Below are 25,907 nucleotides of genomic sequence, written 5' to 3' on the forward strand. Positions count from 1 at the left end.
GTGAGAGGAGGATCCTCAGACAGGCAGTCAGCAGCACCTAGAGGAGAGTGTGAGAGGAGGATCCTGGGACAGGCAGTCAGCAGCACCTAGAGGAGAGTGTGAGAGGAGGACCCTGGGACAGGCAGTCAGCAGCACCTAGAGGAGAGTGTGAGAGGAGGACCCTGGGACAGGCAGTCAGCAGCATCTAGAGGAGAGTGTGAGAGGAGGACCCTGGGACAGGCAGTCAGCAGCACCTAGAGGAGAGTGTGAGAGGAGGACCCTGGGACAGGCAGTCAGCAGCACCTAGAGGAGAGTGTGAGAGGAGGACCCTGGGACAGTCAGCAGCACCTAGAGGAGAGTGTGAGAGGAGGACCCTGGGACAGGCAGTCAGCAGCACCTAGAGGAGAGTGTGAGAGGAGGACCCTGAGCCAGGCAGTCAGCTTCACCTAGAGGAGAGTGTGAGAGGAGGACCCTGGGACAGTCAGCAGCACCTAGAGGAGAGTGTGAGAGGAGGACTCTGGGACAGACAGTCAGCAGCACCTAGAGGAGAGTGTGAGAGGAGGACCCTGAGCCAGGCAGTCAGCAGCACCTAGAGGAGAGTGTGAGAGGAGGACCCTGGGACAGGCAGTCAGCAGCACCTAGAGGAGAGTGTGAGAGGAGGACCCTGGGACAGTCAGCAGCACCTAGAGGAGAGTGTGAGAGGAGGACGCTGGGACAGGCAGTCAGCAGCACCTAGAGGAGAGAGTGAGAGGAGGATCCTGGGACAGGCAGTCAGCAGCACCAAGAGGAGAGTGTGAGAGGAGGACCCTGAGCCAGGCAGTCAGCAGCACCTAGAGGAGAGGGCGTGAGGAGGACCCTGGGACAGGTAGTCAGCAGCATCTAGAGGAGAGTGTGAGAGGAGGACACTGGGACAGGCAGTCAGCAGCACCTAGGGGAGAGTGCGAGAGGAGGACCCTGGGACAGACAGTCAGCAGCACCTAGAGGAGAGTGTGAGAGGAGGACCCTGGGACAGGCAGTCAGCAGCACCTAGATGGGAGTGTGAGAGGAGGACCCTGGGACAGGCAGTCAGCAGCACCTAGAGGAGAGTGTGAGAGGAGGACCCTGGGACAGACAGTCAGCACCTAGAGGAGAGAGAGGAGGACCCTGGGACAGACAGTCAGCAGCACCTAGAGGAGAGTGTGAGAGGAGGACCCTCAGACAGGCAGTCAGTAGCACCTAGAGGAGAGGGCGAGAGGAGGACTCTGGGACAGGCAGTCAGCAGCACCTAGAGGAGAGTGTGAGAGGAGGACCCTCAGACAGGCAGTCAGTAGCAACTAGAGGAGAGGGCGAGAGGAGGACTCTGGGACAGGCAGTCAGCAGCACCTAGAGGAGAGTGTGAGAGGAGGACCCTGGGACAGGCAGTCAGCAGCACCTAGAGGAGAGTGTGAGAGGAGGACCCTGGGACAGGCAGTCAGCAGCACCTAGAGGAGAGTGTGAGAGAGGAGGACCCTGGGACAGGCAGTCAGCAGCACCTAGAGGAGAGTGTGAGAGGAGGACACTGAGCCAGGCAGTCAGCAGCACCTAGCGGAGAGTGTGAGAGGAGGACCCTGGGACAGGCAGTCAGCAGCACCTAGAGGAGAATGTGAGAGGAGGACCCTGGGACAGGCAGTCAGCAGCACCTAGAGGAGAGTGTGAGAGGAGGACCCTGGGACAGGCAGTCAGCAGCACCTAGAGGAGAGTGTGAGAGGAGGACCCTGGGACAGGCAGTCAGCAGCACCTAGAGGAGAGTGTGAGAGGAGGATCCTCAGACAGGCAGTCAGCAGCACCTAGAGGAGAGTGTGAGAGGAGGATCCTGGGACAGGCAGACAGCAGCACCTAGAGGAGAGTGTGAGAGGAGGACCCTGGGACATTCAGCAGCACCTAGAGGAGAGTGTGAGAGGAGGACCCTGGGACAGGCAGTCAGCAGCATCTAGAGGAGAGTGTGAGAGGAGGATCCTGGGACAGTCAGCAGCACCTAGAGGAGAGTGTGAGAGGAGGACCCTGGGACAGGCAGTCAGCAGCACCTAGAGGAGAGTGTGAGAGGAGGACCCTGGGACAGTCAGCAGCACCTAGAGGAGAGTGTGAGAGGAGGACCCTGGGACAGGCAGTCAGCAGCACCTAGAGGAGAGTGTGAGAGGAGGACCCTGAGCCAGGCAGTCAGCTTCACCTAGAGGAGAGTGTGAGAGGAGGACCCTGGGACAGTCAGCAGCACCTAGAGGAGAGTGTGAGAGGAGGACTCTGGGACAGACAGTCAGCAGCACCTAGAGGAGAGTGTGAGAGGAGGACCCTGAGCCAGGCAGTCAGCAGCACCTAGAGGAGAGTGTGAGAGGAGGACCCTGGGACAGGCAGTCAGCAGCACCTAGAGGAGAGTGTGAGAGGAGGACCCTGGGACAGGCAGTCAGCAGCACCTAGAGGAGAGTGTGAGAGGAGGACCCTGGGACAGGCAGTCAGCAGCACCTAGAGGAGAGTGTGAGAGGAGGACCCTGGGACAGGCAGTCAGCAGCACCTAGAGGGGAGTGTGAGAGGAGGACCCTGGGACAGGCAGTCAGCAGCACCTAGAGGAGAGTGTGAGAGGAGGACCCTGGGACAGGCAGTCAGCAGCACCTAGAGGAGAGTGTGAGAGGAGGACCCTGGGACAGGCAGTCAGCAGCACCTAGAGGAGAGTGTGAGAGGAGGACCCTGGGACAGTCAGCAGCACCTAGAGGAGAGTGTGAGAGGGGGACCCTGGGACAGGCAGTCAGCAGCACCTAGAGGAGAGTGTGAGAGGAGGACCCTGGGACAGGCAGTCAGCAGCACCTAGAGGAGAGTGTGAGAGGAGGATCCAGGGACAGGCAGTCAGCAGCACCTAGAGGAGAGTGCGAGAGGAGGATCCTCAGACCAGCAGTCAGCAGCACCTAGAGGAGAGGGCGAGAGGAGGACCCTGGGACAGGTAGTCAGCAGCACCTAGAGGAGAGTGTGAGAGGAGGACCCTGGGACAGTCAGCAGCACCTAGAGGAGAGTGTGAGAGGAGGACCCTGGGACAGGCAGTCAGCAGCACCTAGAGGAGAGTGTGAGAGGAGGACCCTGGGACAGGCAGTCAGCAGCACCTAGAGGAGAGTGTGAGAGGAGGACCCTGGGACAGGCAGTCAGCAGCACCTAGAGGGGAGTGTGAGAGGAGGACCCTGGGACAGGCAGTCAGCAGCACCTAGAGGAGAGTGTGAGAGGAGGACCCTGGGACAGGCAGTCAGCAGCACCTAGAGGAGAGTGTGAGAGGAGGACCCTGGGACAGGCAGTCAGCAGCACCTAGAGGAGAGTGTGAGAGGAGGACCCTGGGACAGTCAGCAGCACCTAGAGGAGAGTGTGAGAGGGGGACCCTGGGACAGGCAGTCAGCAGCACCTAGAGGAGAGTGTGAGAGGAGGACCCTGGGACAGGCAGTCAGCAGCACCTAGAGGAGAGTGTGAGAGGAGGACCCTGGGACAGGCAGTCAGCAGCACCTAGAGGAGAGTGCGAGAGGAGGACCCTGGGACAGGCAGTCAGCAGCACCTAGAGGAGAGTGTGAGAGGAGGACCCTGGGACAGTCAGCAGCACCTAGAGGAGAGTGTGAGAGGAGGATCCAGGGACAGGCAGTCAGCAGCACCAAGAGGAGAGTGTGAGAGGAGGACCCTGAGCCAGGCAGTCAGCAGCACCTAGAGGAGAGTGCGAGAGGAGGATCCTCAGACCAGCAGTCAGCAGCACCTAGAGGAGAGGGCGAGAGGAGGACCCTGGGACAGGTAGTCAGCAGCACCTAGAGGAGAGTGTGAGAGGAGGACCCTGGGACAGTCAGCAGCACCTAGAGGAGAGTGTGAGAGGAGGACCCTGGGACAGGCAATCAGCAGCACCTAGAGGAGAGTGTGAGAGGAGGACCCTGGGACAGGCAGTCAGCAGCACCTAGAGGAGAATGTGAGAGGAGGACCCTGGGACAGTCAGCAGCACCTAGAGGAGAATGTGAGAGGAGGACCCTGGGACAGGCAGTCAGCAGCACCTAGAGGAGAGTGTGAGAGGAGGACCCTGGGACAGGCAGTCAGCAGCACCTAGAGGAGAGTGTGAGAGGAGGACCCTTGGACAGGCAGTCAGCAGCACCTAGAGGAGAGTGTGAGAGGAGGACCCTGGGACAGGCAGTCAGCAGCACCTAGAGGAGAGTGTGAGAGGAGGACCCTGGGACAGTCAGCAGCACCTAGAGGAGAGAGAGGAGGACCCTGGGACAATCAGCAGCACCTAGAGGAGAGTGTGAGAGGAGGACCCTGGGACTGTCAGCAGCACCTAGAGGAGAGTGTGAGAGGAGGACCCTGGGACAGGCAGTCAGCAGCACCTAGAGGAGAGTGTGAGAGGAGGACCCTGGGACAGGCAGTCAGCAGCACCTAGAGGAGAGTGTGAGAGGAGGACCCTTGGACAGTCAGCAGCACCTAGAGGAGAGTGTGAGAGGAGGACCCTGGGACAGGCAGTCAGCAGCACCTAGAGGAGAGTGCGAGAGGAGGATCCTGGGACAGGCAGTCAGCAGCACCTAGAGGAGAGTGTGAGAGGAGGACCCTGGGACAGTCAGCAGCACCTAGAGGAGAGTGTGAGAGGAGGACCCTGGGACAGGCAGTCAGCAGCACCTAGAGGAGAGTGTGAGAGGAGGACACTGAGCCAGGCAGTCAGCAGCACCTAGAGGAGAGTGTGAGAGGAGGACACTGAGCCAGGCAGTCAGCAGCACCGAGCACCTAACATCACAGGAGAAACCTAAGTTCATTGGTTGGTGGGAAACTGATGTTACAGAGTGTCAGCAAGTAGCTGAGAATTAGAAAAGCACATTCTTTTTAAAAGAAGTTTTTACTTACATCAAGTAAGAAACATAAGCGATAGGGAAATAAAGTTAAGTTGAGGCCAGATAAAATCAAGTTGCATAAGTAACCCAAAGTAAGATAGTAAAGTAACAGCACTGAGGGTGTACCTACACCACAGGGACTGCAGTGGTTCATGAAGGCAGCTCACCACCACCCTCTCAAGGGCAACTAGGGATGGGCAATAAATGCTGGCCCAGCCAGCGAAGCCTACATCTCATAGCGTCATAGAGTTTTACAGCACAGAAAGAGGCCCTTCGGCCCATCGTGTCCACGCCATCAAGCCCCTATCTACACTAATCTCATTTTACAGCATATGGCCCGTAGCCTTGAATGCTATGGCATTTCAAATGTTCATCTAAATACTTCTTAAATGTTGTGCAGGTTCCCGCCTCTACCACCCTTTCAGTCAGTGATATCATCTTGTGAATGAATAAAAGATAAATAAATAAAGTTAATGGAAGGGGAGTAAATTGAAGCCATGGGAGGGCAGCTTGGTCATGTGGAATGTGTGTCCTGTAATATGTGGGAAGTTGTAGGTGCTACCAATATCCTAGATGGCCACATGCGCAGGAAGTGTCACCAGCTGCAGAACCTTGAGCTCCGGGTTTCGGAGATCGAGCGGCGGCTGGGGTCACTGTGGCGCATCCGCGAGGTGAGAGCTATGTGGATAGTATGCTCAGAGAGGTGGTCACTCTGCAGCTTAGGAGACTGGAGGCAGAAACGGAATGGGTGATTGCAAGGCAGTCGAAGAAAACTAGGCAGGTAGTGCAGAAGTTCCCTGGGGTCCCGCTCACCAATCGGTTTTCTATTTCGGATACCAGTGAGGACATTGGTTCCTCGGAGGAGTGTAGTTAGAGCCAATTTTGTGGCACCCCAGGCAGCTCTGCTGTACAGGAGGGGAGAAAGAAGAGGGGAAGAGCAGTAGTAACAGGGGATTCATTAGTTAAGGGGATAGACAGGTGTTTCTCTGGCCGTAGACGTGACTCCAGGGTGGTATGTTGCCTCCCTGGTAGCAGGGTCAAGGATGTCACAGAGTGGTTGCAAGACATTCTTCTTGGGGAGGGTGATCAGCCAGAGGTCATGGTCCATGTGGTATCAATGACTTAGGAAAGAGGATGAGGCCCTGAAAGCAGACTCCAGCGAGCTGGGTAGGAGATTGAAAAGAAGGACCTCTAAAGCAGTAATCTCAGGATTACTCCCAGTCCCACGTGCAAGTGAGCATAGAAATAGGAGAATTGAGCGATTAAACATGAGGCCGGAAAGCCGGTGCAGCAGGGAGGGCAACAGATTTCTGGGGCATTGGGACCGCTTCTGGGGAAGGTGGGACCTGTGCAAGCCGGACGGTTTACATCTGAACAGGAGTGGGACGAATATCCTCGCAGGGAGGTTTGCTAATGCTATTGGGGAGGGTTTAAACTGGATTGGCAGGGGGATGGGAATGGGAGATGGAGAATTAGTGAGTGAAAGACAGAAGAAGCACAGGTTAAAAAGTGTACAGCACAGGAATTTGGCAGTGTTAAATGGTATATATGTAAATGCAAGGAGTGTAGCAAATAAAGCTGATGAGCCAAAGGCACACGTAGACACATGGCAACATGATATTGTTGCTATAATGGCTTACAGAGGGGCAAAAATGGCAGCTCAAAATCCCTGGAGATAGAGTTTTCAGAGAAGATAGGGAGGTGGATTAAAAAGGTGAGAGTGTAGCATTATTGGTTAAAGAATCAATTACAGCTGTGAAGAGGGATGATATACTAAATGAAGCATCAAATGAGGCCTGTGGGTTGAGCTCAGAAACAAAAAAGGGGCAGCCACACTGCTAGGAGTGTACTATAGGCCCCCAAATGGTGGAAGGGAGTTAGAGGAGCAAATATGTAGGCAGATTTCTGAGTTCAAAAACAATAGGGCAGTAATTGTTGGGGACTTCAGCTATCCCAATATCAACTGGAATACGAACAGTGAAGGGGACAATGGGAGCAAAATCTTGAGCTGCATTCAAGAGAACTTTTTTAGCCAGCACTAACAACCCCAATGGGAGGGGCTGCAATTCTAGATTTAGTCTTAGGAAATGAAGCTGGGCAAGTGGATGAAGTAGCAGCAGGGGACCATTTTGGAGATAGTGACCATATTATATGTGACCATATTATAGTTAGATTTAACATCATTATGGAAAAGGACAAAGATAGGACAAGAGTAAATGTTCTAAATTGGGGGGAAGACAAATTTGACAAAGCTGAGAGGTGAGCAGGTGAGAGTGGACTGGGTACAGCTATTAGAAGGGAAAACAGTGTCAAATCAGTGGGAGGCATTCAAAGGCAAAATTCTACAGGCATTTTAGACATGTCCCCACCAAGGAAAAGGGTGTCTTTTTTTTATTCATTCATGGGATGTGGGCTTCGCTGGCTGGGCCAGCATTGACTGTCCATCCCTAGTTGCCCTTGAGAAGGTGGTGGTGAGCTGTCCTCTTGAACCGCCGCAGTCCATGTGGTGTAGGTGCACCCACAGTGCTGTTAGGGAGGGAGTTCCAGGATTTGACCCAGTGACAGTGAAGGAACGGCGATATATTTCCAAGTCAGGATGATGAGTAACTAGGACGGGAACTTCCAGGTGGCGATGTCCCATCCACCTGCTGCCCTTGTCCTTCTAGATGGAAGTGGTCGTGGGTTTGGAAGGTGCTGTTGAAGGAACCTTTGTGAATTCCTGCCAAATCTAGAGGCCCCTGGTTATCCAAAAGCAACCAGGCAAATAAACAGCAGAACAAGAAAGCTTATGACAGTCACAAAAGACTTAATACTGCAGAAAGCTTAGAGGAGTATAGAAAGTACAGGGGTGAAGTAAAATGGAAATAAGGAAACCAAAGAGGTGATACAAAAAAATATTGGCAGGTAAAATCAAAGAAAGTCCTAAGATGTTTTACCAGTACATTAAGAGCAAGAAAATAACTAAAGAAAAGGTAGGCCTATCAGAGATGTACATGGTAACTTGTGGTCTGATGCGGAAGATGTGGGCAGGGTTCTCAATGAATACTTTGTCTCTGTCTTCACTAAGGAGAGGGATGATGCAGACATTGTAGCTAAAGAGGAGGAGTGTGAAGTATTAGATACAATGAGCATAGTGAGAGAGGAAGTACTGGGGAGACTGACATCCTTGAAGGTGGATAAATGACCAGAGCCAGATGGTTTGTACCCCAGGCTGTTTAAGAAAGCAAGAATGCTCTGAGGATCATTTTCCAATACTGACTAGATACAGGTGAGGTCCTAGAGGATTGGAGGTCTGAGAAAATTGTACCATTATTTAAAAAAGGTACGAGGGATAGGCCAGAAAATTATAGACTGGTCAGTCTGATTTCGGTGGTGGGAAAATGATTGGAAACAATTCTGAGAGACAGATAAACTTTCACTTAGAAAGACACATTAATCAGGGATAATCAGCAGGGGTTTGTTAGGGGAAGATCGTGTCTTACTAACTTAATAGAATTTTTTGAGGAAGTAACAAGGAATATTGATGAGGGTAGTGCAGTGGATGTTGTCTACATGCATTTCAGTAAGGCATTTGACAAGGTTCCACATGGCAGACTGGTCAGGAAAGTGAGATCTCATGGGATACAGGGGAAGGTGGTGAGTTGGATCCAAAATTGGCTCAGTGACAGGAAACAAAGGGTAATGTTCAATGGATGTTTTTGCGAATGGAAAATGTTTTCCAGTGGCGTTCCACAGGGGTCAGTGTTGGGGCCCTTGCTGTTTGTTGTATATATTAATGATTTAGACTTAAATGTGGGAGGCATGATTGGGAAATTTGCAGATGACAGAACAGTTGGCCATGTAGTTGATAGTGAAGAGGATAACTGTCGACTCCACAATGATATCAATGATTTGGTTGAGTGGGCAGAGAAGTGGCAAATGGAATTCAATCCAGAAAAGTGTGCGGTAATGCATTTGGGGAGGGCAAACAATGCAAGGGAATACTCAATGTATGGGAAGTTATTGAGAAGAATTGAGGAGGTGAGAGACCTTGGAGTGCATGTCCAGGTCCTTGAAGGTGGCAGGACAGGTGGACAAGGTCGTCAAGAAAGAATATGGAATGCTTTCCTGAGGTGTTGAATACAAAAACAGGGATGTAATGATGGAACTTTATAAAACACTGGTTAGGCCACAGCTGGAATTTTGTGTTCAGTTCTGGTCACCACATTACAGGAAGGACATAATTGCTCTGGAGAGAGTGCAGAGGAGATTTACAAGGATGTTGCCAGGACTTGAAAATTGCAGCTATTTGAGGAGAGATTGGATAGTCTAGGGTTGTTTTCCTTAGAACAGAGGAGGCTAAAGGGTGACCTAATTGAGGTGTACAAAGTTATGAGGGGCGTAGACAGGGTAGACGGGAAAGGCCTGTTTCCCCTAGCTGAGGGGTCAATTAGATTTAAGGTGATTGGTAGAAGGATTAGAGGGGACATGAGGAGAAACTTTTTCACCCAGAGGATGGCGGGTGTCTGGAATTCACTGCCTAAGTTGGTGGCTGAGGCTGAAATGCTCAACTCATTTAAAAGGTACTTGGATCTGCATCTGAAGCGCTGTAACCTGCAAGGCCACGGACCAGGCGCTGGAAAGTGGGATTAAAATGAGCGGCTAGTTTCTTTTTTCTCTTTTTGGCCAGCGCAGACATGATGGGCTGAATGGCCTCTTTCTACACTGTAACTTTTCTGTGGTTCTATTGCTCATATTAAAACTTTAGCTGTCCGAAGAAGTGATTCACAGACACGTGGTGAGAAAGCCTTGCGATCTGCTGGATGTAAAACACTTTGGAATATCTCAAAGGTGCTTAAGCACAAGTTCTTTGTTTACTGCATAAAATGGCCAACTCTGTCATCCCACTCTCCCAGGTAGCCCAGGTCAGAGAATAGGGCCTACACGGCTGCAGCTCTATCACAGATTCCCCTCCCCAATACAGTGATTCATTAACAAAATGGTGGACATCACCAATGGCACTGACAGAGACCATTCTGGATTCTTTAACGGAGCATTTTTAAAATGACACTCATTCACTTCATGGTTTACTGAGTGGGAAAGAGCCAGACGAGTTGCATCAATCGGTTCGGTCACATTATCACCATGTGCAAGCACAAGATTCCTTGTGAATTTAACAGGGAATGCAGGAGAAAAATCTTTAATCCAGACGGTAGTTAGAATGTGGAACTCATTACCAGAGGAGCAGTTGAGATAAGTAGCATTGATGCATATAAAGAGGACCTAGATAAATAAGCACATGATGGAGAAAGGATTGAAGGTTATGTCGATCGGGTTAGATGGAGTGGGGTTTCAGAAGGCTCATTTGAAGCCTAAATGGCAGCAAAGACCAGTTAGTCTGAACAGCCTGCTTCTGTGCTGCAGTGTGTAATATTGACTGTCTGTCAAACACCTTTTCTTGATTGAAGGTAGTGTCCCTTTGTGTTGTGACTTGTCACAGATGCTGCACCTGCCACAAACGGAGACACAGCATGACACTTGAGTCGGGCAAATGATAAGAACCAGGGTATCAGAATTGCTGAGGTACAAACACAAACAGCTTAGGTAGATCTCCGAATTGTTTTTTTAAGGTTCAATTTCTTTGAGCCGCCAGGAGATGGCAGCAAAATCCTTCTCACTGAATCACTGTGGCAGAAAGGTGCAGACTTGACAAACCAGCCAACAACTGCAGATAAGTCATTGCGTTCATTTTACATAGTGCCAGGTTTACTAAAATTACCTATCTGCAGATGCCAGAGGATTTTTTTGAACACTACTTTATTTCTAACTTTCTTCATTCCTATTTTCAACTCTGTAACATCGCCTGACATCGTCCCTGCCTCAACTCATCTGCTGCTGAACTCCTCATCCATGTCTTTGACCCCTGTAGACTTGACTATTCCAATGCAGCCCTGGCCAGTCTCTCACCTTCTGCCCCTTGTAAACTTGAGGTCAACCAAAATTCTGCTGCCCCTACCCTAAATCCCACCAAGTCGTATTGACCCATCGCCCTTGTGCTCGCTTGATTTACATTGGCTCCTGGTTCGGCAATGCCTCGATATTTAAATTCTCATCCTTGTTTTCAAATCTCTCCATGTTTTCACCCCTCCCTGACTCTGTGATCTCTGCAGCCCAGCAACACGGATGGAGTGAAGCACCGTCAGAGGCGCCCTCTTTAGAAAGTGACGTTAAACCAAGTCTGCTGCCTCAGGTGGATGTAAAAGGCCCCCTCACACTGTTTCAAAGGAGAGCAGGGGAGTTACTCCCGGTGTCCTGGCCAATGTTTATCCCTCCAGCAACAACACAAAAACTGATTATTTGTTTATTATGCATTTCAGGTGAAGCTGGATAAGTAGCTGAGGGACAAAGGAACAGGACTTTATGCTGATTGAGTTAGATAACATAGCATCGGAGGAGGCACATGCAGAACACTAGTATCTACTAGTTGAGCCAAATGGCCTGCATTTCTGTTGCAATTCAATATAATAATCACATTCCTGCCTGCAGGTTCTTGCCGTGCACAAATTGGCTTCTGTGTTTCCTAGATGGCAACAGTAAACTACAGGTCTAAATGTGTTGTAAAGACATCCCGAGGTAGCGAAAGGTGCTATACAAGTGCAAGTCTTCATTTCTTTTAATTACTGCAGCATGTGGATGTGGGACTGCGATGGCCACTTTGAAATGGTTTGTGATGTCCCTTCAGATATTTTATGAATAAAGTATATTTATCCCCCCCACAAAAAGATGCGAGACTGCAGATAGCTATTTCACCGAGGAGTACCATTGCACCTTCTGCAACGATCATTTTGAAATGTTTGTAACGTTCCCTTTATTGCACTGAAGCACCTCAAGCGTGCAACATGGTCCATGTAGAGGGCTTGAATGCAATTGCACTTTCTGCGCTCGCCATTTTGAAATGTTTTACAACGTTCTTTCGGATAGTTTATGAATAAAGTATATTTTTGCAAAAAAAAAAGAATTCACAGAGTCCAGAGTGACTCTGGCAGACAGCTGATATTCTAAGGCCCAGTGCCTGAATTCCAGACCACCATGAAATCCAGTGCACCAAGTTACCTGTCCCTGGAAACTTCTTAATTACACAACATATTAATAATTGCTGCTTGAAATATGCTGCTCCAACAATTTCAGCACTATATTTGTCATATCATTTGAATAAATGTTTCAAAGATTTATGAACTTGCTCTCTCAGGGGGAGCTATTAAAACAGTCGTGTGCTTTGTAGCTTATGCTGTTGTTGACAGATGGTTGCAGTGACCTGTACTGCAGTCTCCCGCAGAGCATAGTGAGCTAATACAGTGACTAATAACCTGGGGTAGGTGGTGTGAGTGCCAATATTCACGCTAGACAATGTGGCTGCAAGCAGACTGCCTGACTTTCACTGCGACTCCATCCACAAAAGGATCGAGGGTTTAAATGAACAAAACTCAAAAAAATGTGTTGGCCCCACAGAATTCAAGGGCGGTGCGAGAGACACGACAATTTATATTTATGTAGTGCCTTTAATGTAACAAAACTCCCAACACAAGCCAGGAGCACGACAAGACAAAATTAGACCCAGAGTCACAAAAGACAATATCCGAGCAGGTGCCAAAAACTTGGCCAAAGAGTTGGTATTCATAAGTATCTCAAAGGAGGGGAGAGAGCTCGAGTGGTCCAGGGAAGGGATTTTAGAGTTCTGAGGTCAAGCTGAATGCATGATCATCAATGGTGTAGTGATTAAAGTTGCTGATGCTTAAGAGCCAGAATTGGAGGAGCGCAGAGATCTCAGAGAGTTGGAGGTGAATTCCAAAAATTCTCAATCCTTTTAAGTGAAGGAATTTCTCCTCATCTCAGTTTTAAGTGGCCGTCTCTTTATTTTGAGGTTGTGATGCTGGGTTCTGGATTCCCTACCTGGGGAAGCATTTTTACCTACCCCCCGCGTAGCCCCTTAAGAATTTTATATGTTGCAATTGGACCATCTCTCATTCTTCTAAACCCAGAGAATATAGACCTAGTCGGCTCCATCTCTCCTTATGGGATAATCCTCTCGTTCCAGGAAACAGCCCAATGAACCTTTGCTGCACTCCCTGTAGTGTTTAGTATGTTCTTCCTTTAGGTAACGAGACCAAAACTGCTCACAGTATTCCGGGGGAAAAAATTTCCTGGTCGGCGAGCGGGGGAGGGGCCTGCTCACCTACGCCTAAAATGATGCGGAGTGACATCGGGCGTGTGTCCTGATGTCACCGCGCATCATTTAGATTTTCAGTTTGGCGGGTGCGTAACCAACTTGGCGGCGCCCCCGCCAAACTGTCAAAGGCCTATTTCGGCCTGTTAAAGACTAACTTAAACAGTTAAATGAGCTGCCCGTCTAACCTTCAGGTTGGCGGGCTGGATGAATAGACCAGACGGCCTTTGCATTTTTCATGAAACCTCATCCACAGGCGGGACGAGGTTTCAAGAAGCGGTTATAAATCCAATAAAAATTATTTTAAAAATTAATTGACACTGTCACATGAGCTGGGACATGTTTTAAAAGTTTTTAACTCCTTTACTTAGATATTTAAAGCTTAAACAACTCTGTGCCTTGGGGAGATTTCTGTTCTCTTTCATGACAGAGGGCAGGGAACCACTCAGGGAATCCTCCCCCCCACCGTCCGCACAAGGAACGCTCAGCGCTTCCAGGAGAGCGTCACGCCGGGTGGGCCTTAATTGGCCCACCCACGTAAAATGGCAGCGTGCACCCAATTGGGGGCGCTGATCGGGTTCGCGCCCCTACCCGCTCCCCACACATCCCCTCCCGATGGCCGGAAATTTCTGGTGTGGCTTCACCAGTGCTTAGTATAATTGTAGTAAGACTTCAGTACTCTGAAGCCTGAATTTTCATTGGGGGGGGGGGGGGGGGCGGTGGAAAGGGTCTCTGGCTTAGCCAAAATGCTGCCAGAGCCCCGATTCTGGAAGTCCCACCCCTGAGTCTGGCGCCCACAATTTTCGCCGGGGTGGGGGGGGGTGTGTGGGTGGGTGGAAAGAGGGTCAGGTTGTAGTCTGCACATCCGTGACTTACGGGGGGCAGCTGTACATTGAAAAGTGCAGCTGCCTTCAGACAGTCCCAATTTTCTTCAGGGACATGTCCAAAACATGACTCGTGGGCTTAAGACCTTTGAGGAAAGCGTCTAAAGCTGCCGGAGTTTTTTTGGAGGGTATGAGGAGCCATGGCTGGTGGATGGGGGGGGCATGAGGTGCCATGAGTTGGCATGGATGGGGCATGGGGAGTGTGTGGTGGGGTGAGGGGTGAGGGCTAGAGGGTTGTTCTTTGTTTTATTCCTGTTCTCGGTCCAATTACCTCTTTGGGAAAAGGAAGATGCCTCCTTGGATTGGTAAGAGCAGACATGAATGCCCGTCAAAAATTAATAAGCTCTGTGGAGCTGTTAAACTTTCAGGGTATTTAAATCTCCTGCCCCTTAAATTAAAAAAAAAAACAGCCTGCAGTTTAAAAAAAATCAGTGCTTGCAATTTCACTCTGATATAAACCTGATGTTTGCTGCATGACTGATTCCATGACAAGTCATTATCACAGTGGGGTGTCTGTCAGTTCACAATTTGATCGACAGCTCCAAGTGATTATGAAGTCGACAGATCATTATCACAATGGGATGTCTGTCAGTTCACAGTTTGATTGATAGCTCCAAATAGTTAAACAGTCTTTGACATGGGGCTATGAATGCAAATGCTTGTATTTATAAGGGATTAAGTACTTGAATGGTGTTTGCTCTTATATGGGTTAAGTGGCCGAATGAATTTTAATATATTGAATGGGTTTTTAATGAATGAGAGTTTTTTTAAAAAATAAATTCTTTAATAGACACTTAGGCCTGAATTTCACACTTGGCGCGTGCCCAGTCGGCAGGTCCAGAAGTGGACGTGAAATGAGCTTCTACCCGCAATCGGCTCCTGAGCGCATTTTCAGGCTGGTTGGCCAATTAACAGCCAGCCAGTGCATGACGCGCACTGAGAAACCCTCAGCGCTGCCGAGGGGGGGGGGGGGGGGGGGGGGGGGGGGGGGGGGGTGCGGGGAAGAGGGTAGGTGCCAACAAAAGTGAGGGTGCGGGTGGGCGCTTCTGGCGAGCTCCCTGAAGGCAGACAGCTGCTGCGGAGCCGACTCAGGGGGGCTGCAGACCCGGACAGATTAAGTGACAAGAAAAAAATGCACCAAACTGTGCCTACGCAGCACATTCAAGCACCCGACAGCAGAGCTCATAAAAACACCAGTCCCCAGATATCCTTTTTTTTAATTACATTTCATTCCGGACGTTTCATTCCGCTCTTGGATGAGGTTTCGTTAAGTGCGGACCGCCCGCCCGCTCTTTTTGCCCTTGTGACGAGCGTGAAATCACGCGGGCAATGTAAAATCGTGGACAGTTTTAAAGGCCTCAATAGAACAAAATGCACTTGCATGGGGCCTCGAATATTGATTCCATGGAAGTATCATAGCTCATGAATAACTCCGCTTAAAGTCAGAATAATTCACTGCAGCGCAACGTCACCACACGGCACGGCGGGTGCGGCTCTGACTCCCGCCCGTGCCCACCGACCTCAATATCGCTCACGTGCGCAATGGCTTCGGAACGCACGCCCGCTGTCATTTTGCGCAATCCCGCGTGCGTTTGGGTCAGGCACGCGCCCGCCCGCCTGATCAACGTAAGATTCTGGCCTTAGAGCCTCTATTTTATTTCGTCTCACCATGGCTTCTGAGGTCTGCCCATGGTGGGTGCTGGGTCTGTTCATGTGGAGGGTGTAAGGGCAAAAGGTGGAGGGTGGGGCGGTGGGTGTGTGGTGGGGGGGTGGCGGGGGGGGTAGTTAGTGGTATGGGTTGACAAGGATTGGCTCCAAGTTGGCATGAGGGATATCAAGTATAAAGGGCCATGGTGGTGGGTAGAGGGTCATAGGTCAGAGGTTGGCATGGAGCGTATGAAGAGCCATGGGTAGTGGGCATGAGGTGCCATCAGTTGTCATGGATGGGGCATGGGGAGTGTGTGGTGGGGTGAGGGATTGTGAGGGGTGAGGGCTAGAGAGTTGCTCTTTGTTTTATCCTTGCTCTTACCAGTCCTGGTGCACTGAGGCAGGTCTTTCACAAAGCCCACTACCACATCTGGCAGCCCCTGTGGCTACCACCGCTCTGTTCCCAGGGGCAGACGGTCCAACTCCTATTAGCACCAGCCCACCCCCACCCCCTTCCCCCAACACCCGGAGGGAAAATTAAAACATCCGGGGCACAATCTCCAGAGTCAGGAATTTTCCCAACTCTGTGCTCTTGACTCGAGAGCAAGAGTTCGGCCCTTTTACTCCAATTGCTTGGTAACGCGAGCGAACATATCATTTGCTTCCTAATTGCTTGCTGTACCTGCGTGTTAACTTTCTGTGATTCACTTAGAAGGAAACAGTATCGTTATCCACCTTTCATTTTGACACAGCACCTTGTGGCGCTGAGACTCCTTGGATATTTTATTATCATTAATTACTATCAGAACCTTCCTGCTTGAAAGTCATTTCGATGAAGAACATTTTCTTTTTAACTATTAATAAGGCTTCTTCTACCTCCTCTTGGCTGAACAGCAATTAACAGGCCTGTCACTCCTCTCCTCGGAGACTAAGTTAAAGTGCCGTGAGGTGACATTGTTCTGCAGTGAATTATTTTGATTTTAAGCAGAATTATTCATGAGCTATGAGACTTCCATGGAATCAATATTCAGGATCCCATGCAAGTACATTTTGTTCTATTAAAAGGGTTCATTCTTCTCCCATCTCCCCTTGACTCATGTTGGAGATGGGCCCACAGTCACTGCCTGTATCTTGCAGCAGTGGCCATTTTAGAGAGTTGATGGCTCAATCCTATATTGATTTGTATGTTTCCCAGTGCCATTTAGTAAGGGAGCAGTAACACCAACATTACAATTAACAAAAAAAATCAAAAATATGATCTGATGGACAAAAAGTTGAAAAGGGGTGCCTTATGTTGATTTTTTTTTGAAGTTTAAAAGAGGGTTAGGAATTCAAATTGGAATTTAGGAGCAGAGGGAGAGGGAGAGAGGGGAGAGGTGAGAGGGAGGAGGAGGCAGAGGGGAGGAGAGGGGAGGATTAGAGACAGAGGGAGGAAGAAGTGGGGGAGAGTGCAGAAAGAGAGGGGAGGGGGAGAAGGGAGAGAGAGGGAGGAGTGGGAGTGGATTTTTTTTGGCCAATTTCTTCTCTCACTAGTTGATGCCTGTTGCATCACCCCAACCACTGCCTTGGTTGAGATGAACTAACTCACAATAAACCAATAACTGAATCTGGAATCTCTCAGCTCCAAGGTTAAGTAAATGCTACTTTTACTGAGTTAACCACTGAGGGAGTTCAAACCACAATTATAATGATGCTTTGAAAACTCTATTACAGTTCTCTCTAACTCACGTGCACAATGTGGAAGTCTAGATGTCCAAAGTGGGGTACCAGTCTCGCGGCTGTAGCAAGTTATCAGCGCATTTCCATCCAATATAAAGCCTGGGTCACAGCTGAACTGTATTGTGGACCCCACCAGCAGCTTGGTATCTGATATGGAGCGACTGGCATGTTTGACTTCCCCAGGGTCTGTGCAGTACATAACTAGAACGAGAGTGTGAGAGAGAGAGAGCTTACATCTTCAGTGCAACTATCAGGGGTCTACATCACAGGCAAAAGGTCAATCAAAGATGTTTCATGTGAAATATAACCAACTGTTACTACACAACGAGCGGTGTAATTCAAAACCGTGAAATGAAAATGAGTTATAGGTGTCTTTAATCATATTAGGAATAATGCAAAATTTCACAAATAATTTATAGCACATGATTCTATTGGAACATAACAATGAGAAAAGACCATTTGATCAATTAAACATTTGCAACTTCCACAAAATATGCAGACTATACCTTATCACACAATCCCTCCTGCAGGGGTCTTATGCTGCAGTTGGTAGAGTCCCTGTCTCTGAGCCAGAAGCTCGGGGTTGGAGTCCCATCCCAGGGCATGATGGCCAAGGGAGGTGCAATCATAAAGTGGCCAAACAGATTGATTATCCAACCTGTAAATCCTTCCATTGTGCCTATGGCAGAGAGTAAGAGCGGGATAGTTTCCTTGTCATCCAGAAGCATGTGGTAGCTGCAGCGCAACAGCCTCCCCACTTTAAAAGCATCCACACACAAGCTCTTCCCATGGGCAAGTATCCTCCTTGTTTTTGAGGGGTTGCTAGAGAGAGGGAGAGGCCCCCACCTGTTTATTTGATGCTCTAAGGGCAAGTTGTCATACTGCTTGATTTCCAATTTCCTAGGCCCATTCTCAAAGCCCTACTGGATAGCCTGGTGCCTCATCATCCTGACAACTTTTCTCTCTCTATCCATGGAGCCATGATATGAGTTACTATTGGCATCATCATGAACTGGGACAAAGCTGGTAGCACACTTCATCCTCTCTCTGACAATCCACATTCACATATTATACTTGTGCTGCAAATAAAACAAGCAGCGGGACAAAGTGCTTCTGAAGATCCACTCTTATTGCAGCATCTTATTTTGAGAGGACGAGGCAGAGGGCTAGAGTTTGGAGTCAAGCGGTGCTGCCGAGTGTTTAATCTTTTTGCTTGTCCTTGCTCCAATGTTGTGGCTATCCTCGATGGCCCCAATGATGAATTTAGCCACAGTCTGTGTCATGCCTCTCTCTCCCACCCACCCGATGTTATATTGTATGGATGTGAATCAATCCTCACAGGTGATAGGAAAATGAACTCATGCACAGCCATGAAGAGACCTATTGCTGGAAAGGCGCTTACAGAAAGGATAATTTATATGTTTAATGTTTCATATTCAGTGTGCAGTGCGTGTTTATTGATTTTTATTGTTCTTATTACAGTTGGTGATTGAAATACCAAAGAATGCAATCACATTTCTGTCCCACATTCAGTGATGGATCTGGACTGAGAAAGGCAGCAACTTGCAGTTTTATTAGCACTCCGCAGGAGGACACCCCAGAAAGCTATCTTACAGTTACCTTTTTTCAGTCTGAACCCACATCCCTCTGCCCTAGCCTCATATAAAACTTTATTCATAGTTAGTTATTCTGGATTAGACTTTTCAATAAGATTACCTTTCAAATACTTCTGTCACAGCTGAAGAGCCAACGCACTCCAGCCTTCCCTCGCTCAGACCCCTGACTTTCAGGATGAGTCTTGTGGATTTCTCTGCATTGCCTCCTCACCCCGAGTCTAAAGTCCTCCTTGTTTCTTGGCAACCAGAGTGGGACATAATGCTCAAGGCATGGCCTAACCAGAGACCTGGACAGCTCAATCACAACTTCCCCTGATTTCTATTCTTCTGTATTGGCTGTAGGTTGACATCCTGTTGACTTAGTTGACTGTTACTCTAGATGTTGAGTCCACCAGGACTCCAAGGTTTCCTTCGATTTTGTCTGTGCTGTTCCAATACCACGTGTTGCCCATCTACCTGCCTACGTTTTTTTTTCTTTAGTCTTTCATGGGATGTGGGCGTCGCTGGCAAGGCCAACATTTGTTACCCATCCCTAATTGTCCTTGAACTGAGTGGCTTGCCTGGCCATTTCAGAAGGGAGTTAAGAGTCAACCACGTTGTGGGTCTGGAGTCACATGCAGGTCAGACCGGGTAAGGGTGGCAGATTTCCTTCCCTAAAGGGCTTTAGTGAACCAGATGGGCTTTTATGACAATCAATGATCGTTTCATGGTCACCATTACTGAGAGTAGCTTTCAATTCCAGATTTTATTAATTGAGTTGTGAAACACATTAAACTTGTCTGCTTTAAATTTCATCTGACATTGTTTGGCCCACTCATGTTTTGCTTAGTTCAATCTCTATTTTCTGGTTGCCTCCAATGATCCCACTGCTGGCCCATCATCTGCAATTTGATTAGTTTGCCCCATGTTTCTGAATTCCAGTCATTGATGGAAACTAGAAGCAATATTGGTCCCAATTCTGGGCCTCGGGGCAAACTCTCTTCTCCGTTCTGACATTATCTCTTTTAACTAGTACACTTTTTCCTATCATTCAGCCAATTTCTCATCCATACCCATGTTTTGCCTCAAATCTAACAGCACTGTGGGTGTACCTACACCACATGGACTGCAGCGGCTCAAAGAAGGCGGCTCACCACCACCTTCTCAAGGGCAATTAGGGATTGGCAATGAATGCTGGCCTAGCCAACGATGCCCACACCCCACGAATGCACAGAAAAAAAGTCCCAACAGCTTTGGGCTTAATTAGGAACTTTCATGTGGAGCTTTATCAAAAGCTTTGGGCAATTTGACTTGGGTTGTTCTGAGGAACAGAAGCTCTGAAGAAAAGTCATATGGACTCGAAATGTCAACTCTGTTTCTCTCTCCACAGATGCTGCCAGACCTGCTGAGTTTAGCCAGCATTTTCTGTTCATATTTCAGATTTCCAGCGTTGGCAGTATTTTGCTTTCATTTTGAATGGATTGTTAGTGCCTCAAAGAAATGAGGAGAAACTGAAAGCAGTTGCTTTTTGGGTTCACATCATTTTAATTGGTTAATACTTCCCTGGTCACATCCTTTAATAAGTACCTGGATAAGCACTTGGCACGTCATAACATTCAAGGCTATGGGCCAAGTGCTGGTAAATGGGGTTAGGTAGGTAGGTCAGGTGTTTCTCATGTGTCGGTGCAGACTTGATGGGCCGAAGGGCCTCTTCTGCACTGTGTGATTCTGGTCCCCTTCTGGCTGGGTATATTGCCTGGACGTGAGGAAGTGAAGTTAATCATTCCTGCCTGCCTAAGACACCTTCAGAATGCTAATGGCCATCAGCTGTAGGGTCATTTGTCTGTTGCTCCAAATAGCAGACAGAAAGTCTGAAGCTTGAAGCTTCATTGCAGGCCCTTAAAAGAAAAAGGCCACCCACCTTTCTGGACCCTCTATGAACTTCGATCTGAGTGGAGCCGGGCAATGCTCACTTGTTCTCGGTGCACCTTTAAATGGTTGTCCATTCTCTAGTCATTTCTGTAAGATCCCCACATTGTTGCCACAAAACAGGAGGGCCACAGGAAATCCCTGTGCAATGCAAGGAGGGTGGAGACTTGGCAATATGGCTCTCTTTATCCTCTGATTTTCAGACAGGAAACAATGTAGAAGAAAATTGGCTCAATAATGTCTGTCTCTGGATGTCATTAGTATACTTCTTAATTAACCTGGGCTTAATAGATGCTGCTGGGAGGAATGAACACCCTTAATGCAGCCTGTCTGATTTTCCATTCATTAATTTATACTCATATAACATTAATTTAGAGTCAACATTGTACCAAGTCTAAGCTAATGATGTGCACACACGTGACGATACTCAGTCACCCAAACCTGGTCCATGTGTTAGCATTGTGCTGTGGCCAAGCATTCTACGTTATTGAGTTCTGTACTTAGAAAACATCAGAAGAGAGGTTCAGTGCAGTCCTGTAAGTTGACAGCCTGACTGTATCAAATTACACATTATTCGCTATCATTCTCACTCTGCTGTGGGACGATGGGGGAGAGGGTGGGGGTGGTCTCTCACCCTACCTCCTGAAACATCAATAATTGTTGGGGGTTACAGTTAACGCCAATTATAATGGAAGGCCCACCCTCTCACTCTGCCAGAGTTGGGCCTCTCGTGTGGTCCTTAGTAGCGTTGACTGCCTCAAATTACACTAATTCCCAATGAAGTATTGGGTGATTATCATCCCACCACTGCCTGGCAGTTCAATTACAAATCATGTAAATGGTGTCATTAAATGCAACTGTATTAATTACATTAACATATTCATTGGGTTCAGACAATCCTGTAGCCCCAGGTGAAATTCAGGAAAATCCACCCCATGATATTCACTGACCTGCTAATGATACCTACTGGCCTGTATTATATTGACTGCCCAGTTTGGACATATTTGAACTTTTCCATGCATGGTGACCTGTCCATGCTTTGACAGACAGATCCACCAGGTGAGAGCACATTACATTACAGTCAGTTTGAATTTATGTTGCATAAATACATGCTTGTGATATCAATCACTAGTTTATATCACTGTTCACTGTAGTAAAATGATAGATTGCTTGCGATGCCTAAGCAATAGTTCATTCTGGATATATTGCTCATGCACTATCTCCTGGGCATCAGTCATATTTTGCTTGCCAGGAAAAGAGGAGTGGTAGACAATGTCAGCAATGATAATGCTGTCAAAATCCTCCAAGTACTCCCCTGAAAATGCACCTCAACCCCATGATCCATAAAATATTAGTGATATGCTTGAAGTTGGAAAATGATTTCTAGTCAGCACTGAAAACGCTGCTCTTAAAAAAGTCTTCACCTAAACACTGATGTACCAGTCACTAGTGTTCTATAGTGGTAGTGTTTTAAAATTGGTATTTATAGAACATAGGGACATAAGAAATAGGAGCAGGAGTTTGCCATTCAGCCCCTGCCATTCAAAAAGATTATGGCTGATCTGCCCCAGGCTTCAACTCCTCTTTCATCTCCATTCCTCATATCTCTCAGCTCCCCGATATTTCAAAAACCTATCTATCTCCTCTTTAAATACTTTGAAGGATCTAGCCTTTACAACTCTCTGGGGTAGAGAATTCCAGACATTCACTACCCTCTGAGAGCTTTAAATGAGTGCCCCCTTATTCTGTCACTATGCCCCCTAGTTTGAGATACCCCAACTAGTACAAACATCTCCTCAACATCTACCCTGTCAAGCCCCCTCAGAATCTTGTACGTTTCAATAAGATCACCCCTCATACTTCTAAACTTTAATGAATAAAGGCCTAACCTGTTGAGCTGCTCTTGATAAGTCAACCCCTTCACCCCAGGAATCAGCCTAGTAAATCTCCTTTAAACTGCGTCCAATACCGGTATACCCTTTCTTAAACACAGGAGACCAAAACTGTACACAGTACTCCAGGTGCGGCCTCGCCAACACCCTGTACAGTTGTAACAAGACTTCCCTATTTTTAAACTCCAACCCTCTAGCAATACAGGCCAAAGTTCCATTTGTCTTCTTAATTATGTGCTGCTCCTACATGCTAACTTTTTGTTAGAGGAGATTTGATCATACAGTATAAGATGAAAATTTAGTACATTATAAAAATGAAAATAGATAATGTGTTGGAGGTATTCGTTTGCAGCTAATTTGAGTCTTCTATGTTTCATTCAATTCTATAGGTCAGCACTGGTCTATTAACAGCCCAAGTAACAGCTCTCTATCAGAACCCCTATTGTATTTCCATGATATAAGGATATTCCTGAAGTATTCCCTTGTATTGCAGTTTGGCTGAGCAATGTAGGGTAATGGATTTCCCTTACTTTTTTCACAGAATGGGGGATCGCTGCTCCATGTGAGATCCCACTGGCAAGTGAGGGTGTCACTGCCTAAAATGTCGTATCCTGGGTCACACTGATAGGTTATCATGGTTCCACGGACCATTTCTCTGTGGGAAGTGGTTTTCCAGCCATTGGGAATCTCCGGAAGGTCTGAGCAGGTGTCATTCCGAGATACCTCTGCAAGGAGAACAGGAGACAAAAACAGCTTGTTGAGTCATTAAACATATTATCTTTCCTCCCCCAGATCAATTTAATCCACTTTAGAAAGTCCTTACCCATGCAGAGAAGTGATCTCATACAGTGTCAGCCATGGCTCAATTGGTAACACTCTTACCTCTGAGTCAGAATTGGAGGATTCATGTCCCACTCCTAAGACATGAACATAAAATCTAGGCTGGTATTCCAGAGTGGCACTCTCAGAAGTGCCATCTTTGAGATGAAATGCTAAAGTGCACTAAAAAACAGCAGGAGAGTTCTCCTGTGAACATAGCAAGGCTCCATAAACAGCTATCTGATAATGACAAGATAATTTGTTATAACGATGCTTGTTGAATGAAAATTTTGACATTGGGGAGAACTCTCTGCTCTTCCTCAAAATAGTGCATCATTGGAGAGGAGAGGCAGGGCCCCGGTTTAACATCTCGCCTGTATGTCGGCACCTCCAGCAGTGCAGCATTCCCTCAGTACTGCACTGCAGTATCAGCCTAGATTACGAAATCAGGACTAGGTGAAATCTAAAAGACACAAAAAATATGCTGCCCCTTTGATGACTGTGTGAGCTTCCAGTCACACTGACACAGAATCACAGAATGGTTACAGCAGAGGACGATGCCATTCCGCTCATTGTGCTGTGCTAGCTCTCTGAAAGAGCAATTTACCTAGTGCCACTCCCACCCCCACCCCCACCTACTCCCTGTAGCCCTGCATGATCTTCCTTTTCAAATAATAATTCCTTCTTGAATACCTCGACTGAATCTGCTCTCAGGCAGTGCGTTCCAGATCCTAAGCACTTGCCGTTCGAAAATGTTTTACCTCATGTTGTCATTGCCTCTTTTGTTAGCCCAGAACCCGCGCCTCATGACTGAGGCAGGTTTGAAACGATATCTGCATTCTACTCTTCATGTATTATTTATTTAATGAAGAAAAAAAGAAATTATGCAAGAGCAAAATTGAAGCTGCTCAATCACATTTTTCAGGGAAAGCGTGATTAATTTTTTTCTGTCTGTTTGAAATATAGCAGTGCGTTGAGCTATAAATCAAAGCAAATGAAGCAAGGTAGATTGGAAAATTGGTCTGTCACTGGAGGAAGTAAAAACATCACAGATTAGGAAGGTGCAATGCTAATACTGAACTAAGATGAAAATGGATCCCTTCAGATCACACAGTTAATGTTATTTCCTTCCATTTGTCAAATTAGTTGGAATGAATGTTACTTTCTGCACTGTCAAGAAGGTTGGGTCAAGAAATCTCTCACAGGCATCACAACAAAGCAAGACGCTCAACACCACCTGGGACAAAGCAGCCTGTTCGGTCGGCAACCCATCCGCTACCTTAGGCATTCACTCACTCCCTCACTGGTGCACAGTAGCAGTAGTTTGTGTGAGATGCACTGCAGCAACTTGCCAAGGCTCCTTCCACAGCACCTTTCAAACCCGTGAACTCTACCATCTAGAAGGGCAAGGGCAGCAAATGCATGGGAACACCACCACCTGCAAGTTCCCCTTCAAGCCACTCACCATCCTGACTTGGAAATATATCGACCGTTCCTTCACTGTCGCTGGGTCAACATCCTGGAACTCCCTCCCTAACAGCACCATGGGTGCACCTACACCACATGGACTGCAGCGATTCAAGAAGGCAGCTCACCACCATCTTCTCAAGGTAATTAGGGGATGGGCAACAAATGCTGACCTTGCCAACGACGCCCTCATCCCATGAATGAATAAAAAAATGTCTTAAGTAGTGAACACACTTTCCCATTGTGGTCAAGGTTCAGCAGCCTGTGATGAGTTATTGGATTTCAGATGGGGGTTTAACAATTGAGCCCCTCCTCATTGAGTTAAGGAGGTCTTGTGGTGCAGTTGGTTGCGCCCCTGCATCTGAGCCAGACACGCCTGGTTCAAGTCCCACCTCAGGACTTGATGGCCAAGGAAGGTGCATTCATAACGCAGCCAAACGGGTTGCCCACCAGCCTGTAAATCCTTCCAGCACACGCCAATGACGGGCGGTAAGAGCGGGAGGGATTCTGGTCAGCCATGTGATGAAAAGAATATTGGAGCCTTTACTACCACTATCCATAGCTCCAGACTATAACATGGTAGTAAAAGTGCATGTTGCCACAGCAACATGGACTCCCTGTGTGAACGGTAACACGCTACCACCGGCACTGGGTTAGGAGATTAAAATATACACCTTCTTCCTTGGAGTCTCCCCGTTACAGTAAAAATAGTTTTAAGTGTGCTGTGGCTGACCAGGCAGCACTTGTATCTCTGAGTCAGAAGGTTGCATGCCTCCAGAGAAGTCTCACTCCAGAGATTTTAAACATAAAATCTAAGCTGACGCTCCAGTGCAGCACTGAGAGACAGCTGTACTGATGAAGGTGATGGCTTTCGGATGAGACATCAAGTGAGGCCTCATCTGTCTTTTCTGGTGGACATAGTTATTTATCCC

The 25,907-nt window shown here is 48.0% G+C and overlaps 1 protein-coding gene across 1 annotated transcript in view; it reads right to left on the minus strand.

The window, feature by feature from the left end:
- LOC121285705 (seizure 6-like protein) overlaps positions 1–25,907 on the minus strand; it is a 247,482-nt gene that overhangs the window by 17,669 nt on the left and 203,906 nt on the right. Inside the window, exons 11-12 of the mRNA XM_041202396.1 lie at positions 23,220–23,414; positions 17,283–17,474 (exon numbers count right to left, since the gene is read on the minus strand). Coding sequence (XP_041058330.1) covers positions 17,283–17,474; positions 23,220–23,414 — 387 coding nt within the window. The remainder of the gene's footprint in view (positions 1–17,282; positions 17,475–23,219; positions 23,415–25,907) is intronic.

This window comes from Carcharodon carcharias, chromosome 13 (assembly GCF_017639515.1).
Source record: "Carcharodon carcharias isolate sCarCar2 chromosome 13, sCarCar2.pri, whole genome shotgun sequence".
Taxonomy (NCBI): Eukaryota; Metazoa; Chordata; class Chondrichthyes; order Lamniformes; family Lamnidae; genus Carcharodon; species Carcharodon carcharias.